Raw genomic sequence first — 3,866 nt, 5'->3', positions numbered from 1 at the left:
AAAAATTAGGTTAAAGCCCTTTATTAGAGGTCCCATTTTAGCGTGAAAGTGTGCTGGCGGTGGTTAGTGCTGTGAAGACCGAATATAGGAATAAAAATTAGGTTAAAGCCCTTTATTAGAGGTCCCATTTTAGCGTTAAACCATTCGAACGTTGGGTTGAGGTCAATTTTTAGTTTTGTTGGAGTGGGCATGTGATGTGTCCGTTGGCTGTCTGTTGACAAGTCGCTCCACTTTGCTCCGTTATGAGCAATAATAATCCCGGATGAAGTCCAGGTATATAAACAAAGCCTCAAGCTCTTTCATGATGCCCTATCCCAACCTACCCTTCTTTGTGAAGCTTGCCTTGGTGAGTCTCAAACTTAGTCTGATTAACTCTCATCAGACTAAGCTTAACCTTAACGCTGTTTATTAGTTACGTGAATGCTCTCTAACGACTCCTTTTTGTTACCATTTTGATCAGGCCGTTGGAGCACTAATCATCATGATTAACAGTAAAGCTTGGGGGCTCAACGTAGGTCCTGTCGTTTGCGCGCTTCTGCTAGCATTGGCAGTTGTGAACGCTACAGATCCTTACAAGTACGAATCTCCCGCACCCCCACCGTACACGTACGAATCTCCGCCACCGCCTCCGTACAAATACGAATCCCCCCCTCCTCCTCCCCCTTACAAATACGAGTCTCCCCCTCCGCCTCCGTATGAATACGCGTCCCCGCCTCCTCCTCCCCCGTATAAGTATGAGTCCCCCCCTCCACCTCCGTATAAATACGAGTCCCCTACTCCTCCGCCATACATTTATAAATCCCCGCCACCCCCACAGTTTCCATACGACGCCCACAAACGTCCACCACCCTTCAAAGCGGTGGTGACGGGGAATGTGTACTGCGACATCTGCAAGAACGGCAAGATCAAGAAGCCTCTCAAAGGTAATGCACGACTTAATCAAGCTTAATTCTGCATTATCCAAGGCAGGCAGCTAGCTTCTGGGGATTACTCATTGGCTTCATGTGAAAATTTGCAGGGGTGAAGGTGGGCGTGTTCTGCTGGAACGGCAAGTCGGAGGAGTCTTTCTACGGCACAACTGACGGACGGGGTGGGTTTAAGATAGAGCTTGCCGGATACGACTACCGGAGATGTGGTGGAGCCAAGGCCTGCCGAGCCAAGCTTATCTGGGCCTCCTCTGCCACCTCCTGCACGCTGCCCACCAACCTGCATGGCGGCAACTCGGGTGCCCGCCTCCACCTCAAGTCCAAGTCTGAACATGAGGTGGTGCTCCTCGCCGGCCCCTTCGCCTACACTTCCCCCGTTAAGTACAACAAGTGCTATCACATTTACGGAAATTCTCCGTACAAATACGTATCTCCGCCCCCTCCATACCAGTACCAATCGCCGCCCCCTCCTCCATACAAATCTGAATCTCCTCCACCTCCTCCTTACAAGTATCAGTCTCCACCTCCTCCACCCTATAAATATGAGTCTCCTCCCCCTCCCCCTTACAAGTATGAGTCGCCACCTCCGCCCCCCTACAAGTATGAATCTCCACCTCCGCCCCTCTACCAGTAGGACTCTCCACCTCCACCTACCTACTTGTATGACTCCCCCCTACCAAGTAGGATCTCCACGTCCACCAGTAGCAACGGAAGCTTCAGCCGTTTTTATTAGCTAATCAGTCATTAAGTTGCAGTTCAAACGATTACTCTTTAAGAGTGCTTGTAGTGTTTTTCCCTCTAATTTGAGAGTACTTGTAATGTTTTTTCAACTGTGGATAAATCTACAAACCTTACCTATGTGATTGATAAATTGCACCTTAGGTTACTGAAGTGTTAAGAATCCTGGACTTTAAGAAGTGTGAAGCCGACGTTGGTCTACCAGGCAGTAATTTCTAAAATCGGCTATGGAACTCACGGCAAAAAAAATTGTGTTTTGGCCCCTCGTCTCCCTCTTCCCCTCGTAGATGCTGAGGATTTCGCCCTGCTGAGGATAGCGTCCTTCAACCGGCGCTTGAGAGGAGCTGTTTTTTTTTTCCATTTCGGCCGTCAAATATCGTCTAAGTAAATAAAATAAATTGTGACTTTTTTTTGGAACATAATTCTAATTATATTTATGAGCTTTGCCAAGAGAGATGATATCCTGCCAGCCACAAGCATGAACATTATGTCTTCTAAACGGAGCCCGTCAAAAATACGAGTATATGATGGACTTGCAACAATTCCATTTTCACTTGTACATTTAATTTTATGAATTTTGAAAAGGCAACTCCATGGGCCGGAGGGCTCCTTATTAGAACATGAGTACGCATAGAAGCATTCCCATTACACATCAAATGCCATGTACTATGCCAGTAGTAGACACCCAACATTGTTTTTTGGGATTAGTTCTATTAGTTTGTTTGTCTAAGGTCTAATGTGATTGTTTTGGACCATTAATGTTAGGGGAGGGGAGTAGTGGGTGGGTAAATGGGACCATTAATGAATGTTAGGGGAGTAACACCATATTAGAGAATTTGGAAAAATCCCAATTCCCATTTTGCAAGACTATAAAAGGAGACCATGTGAACCTTTTTAAGCTTTTTTCAAAACCCCCTCATATAACATATCATTAGAAAGAGCTTAAAGAGTAGGTTCTAAATGCACATTCTCCGACAACTTTCAAGTTTGTATGTAGATTGAGAAGAAAATTTCCAAAGTCTTGGGATTTTCCCAAAGTATCCAATATGGTCTTGAGTGGGGAGTGGGTAAGTGGGACCATTAATAAACGTTAGGGGAGTGGGAAGTGCAAGGTGGGCGCTTATCTCCATGCTTTCTTCTTAAATTACCTTTGCCTTCATAGTTTGTCTCTCTTTGCCTCCTCGATAGTTTGTCTCTCTTTGCCTTCATGGTGTATGTCCACTACCTCGCTTTGACTTGGTGCTTATCAACTACTTCGCCTTCCCGTCTCCACTGGTGGGGTGAATGGAGTTCGTTGACTGGTTCCTATGCAGGTAATTTGCAGCTTCTTCTTAGTTTTTGGATTCTGTTTGCACCTTGTTGCTTGTTTCTGGTAAGGGTTTTTTGGCACATGTCATCTTTATAGTTAGGGTTTATGGCACATGTCATCTTTACAGTTAGGGTCTAATGTGATTGTTTCGGACCATTAATGTTAGGGGAGGGGAGTAGTGGGTGGGTAAATAGGACCATTATAATGAACGTTAGGGGAGTAACACCATATTAGGGAATTTGGAAAAATCCCAATTCCCATTTTGCTAGACTATAAAAGGGGACCATGTGAACGTTTTTAAGCTTTTTTCAAAACCCCCTCATGTAACATATCATTAGAAAGAGCTTAAAGAGTAGGTTCTAAATGCACATTCTTCGACAACTTTTAAGTTTGTATGCTTAAGACACACCAAAAAGTAGATTGAGAAGAAAATTTCCAAAGTCTTGGGATTTTCCCAAATTATCCAATATGGTCTTGAGTGGGTGAGTGGGGAGTGGGTAAGTGGGACCATTAATGAACGTTAGGGGAGTGGGGAGTGTAAGGTGGGCGCTTATCTCCATGCTTTCTTCTTAAATTACCTTTGCCTTCATGGTTTGTCTCTCTTTGCCTCCTCGATAGTTTGTCTCTCTTTGCCTTCATTGTGTATGCCCACTTCTTCTCTTTGACCTGGTGCATATCCACTACTTCGCCTTCTCGTCTCTAGTGGTGGGCTGATGGAGTTTCTTGATTGGTTCCTATTCAGGTAATTGCAGCTCCTTCTTAGTTTTTGGATTTTGTTTGCACCTTGTTGCTTGTTTTTGGTAAGGGTTTTTGGCACATGTCGTCTTTACAATTAGGGTTTGTGGTGGTTGCTAGAGTGTTGGATTTGTGGTGGATTTTGGCACATGTCGTCT

At 44.8% G+C, this 3,866-nt stretch overlaps 1 protein-coding gene across 1 annotated transcript; it reads left to right on the top strand.

The window, feature by feature from the left end:
* Window positions 1-262: 262 nt before the first annotated feature.
* LOC147619283 (uncharacterized) lies at window positions 263-1,766 on the top strand. Its single transcript, XM_086773420.1, has 3 exons — window positions 263-346; window positions 461-923; window positions 1,019-1,766. Exons 1-3 carry the CDS (start codon window positions 263-265, stop codon window positions 1,558-1,560), a joined length of 1,089 nt encoding a protein of 362 aa, XP_086629546.1. The 3' UTR covers window positions 1,561-1,766.
* Window positions 1,767-3,866: the final 2,100 nt, after the last annotated feature.

Source organism: Cibotium barometz, chromosome 33, assembly GCF_041138505.1.
Source record: "Cibotium barometz isolate CiBa-2024 chromosome 33, ASM4113850v1, whole genome shotgun sequence".
NCBI lineage: Eukaryota > Viridiplantae > Streptophyta > Polypodiopsida > Cyatheales > Cibotiaceae > Cibotium > Cibotium barometz.
Note: the sequence above shows the minus strand (reverse complement) of the source record. Positions and strands in the feature narration are given on the sequence as shown.

Excerpts from the sequence above, each read along its gene's own strand:
- LOC147619283 (XM_086773420.1), top strand. The coding sequence starts at position 263 with ATGAAGTCCAGGTATATAAACAAAGCCTCAAGCTCTTTCATGATGCCC. Across the intron at positions 347-460 it reads TCTTTGTGAAGCTTGCCTTG|GCCGTTGGAGCACTAATCAT; the intron begins GTGAGTCTCAAA and ends CATTTTGATCAG. Across the intron at positions 924-1,018 it reads GATCAAGAAGCCTCTCAAAG|GGGTGAAGGTGGGCGTGTTC; the intron begins GTAATGCACGAC and ends GAAAATTTGCAG.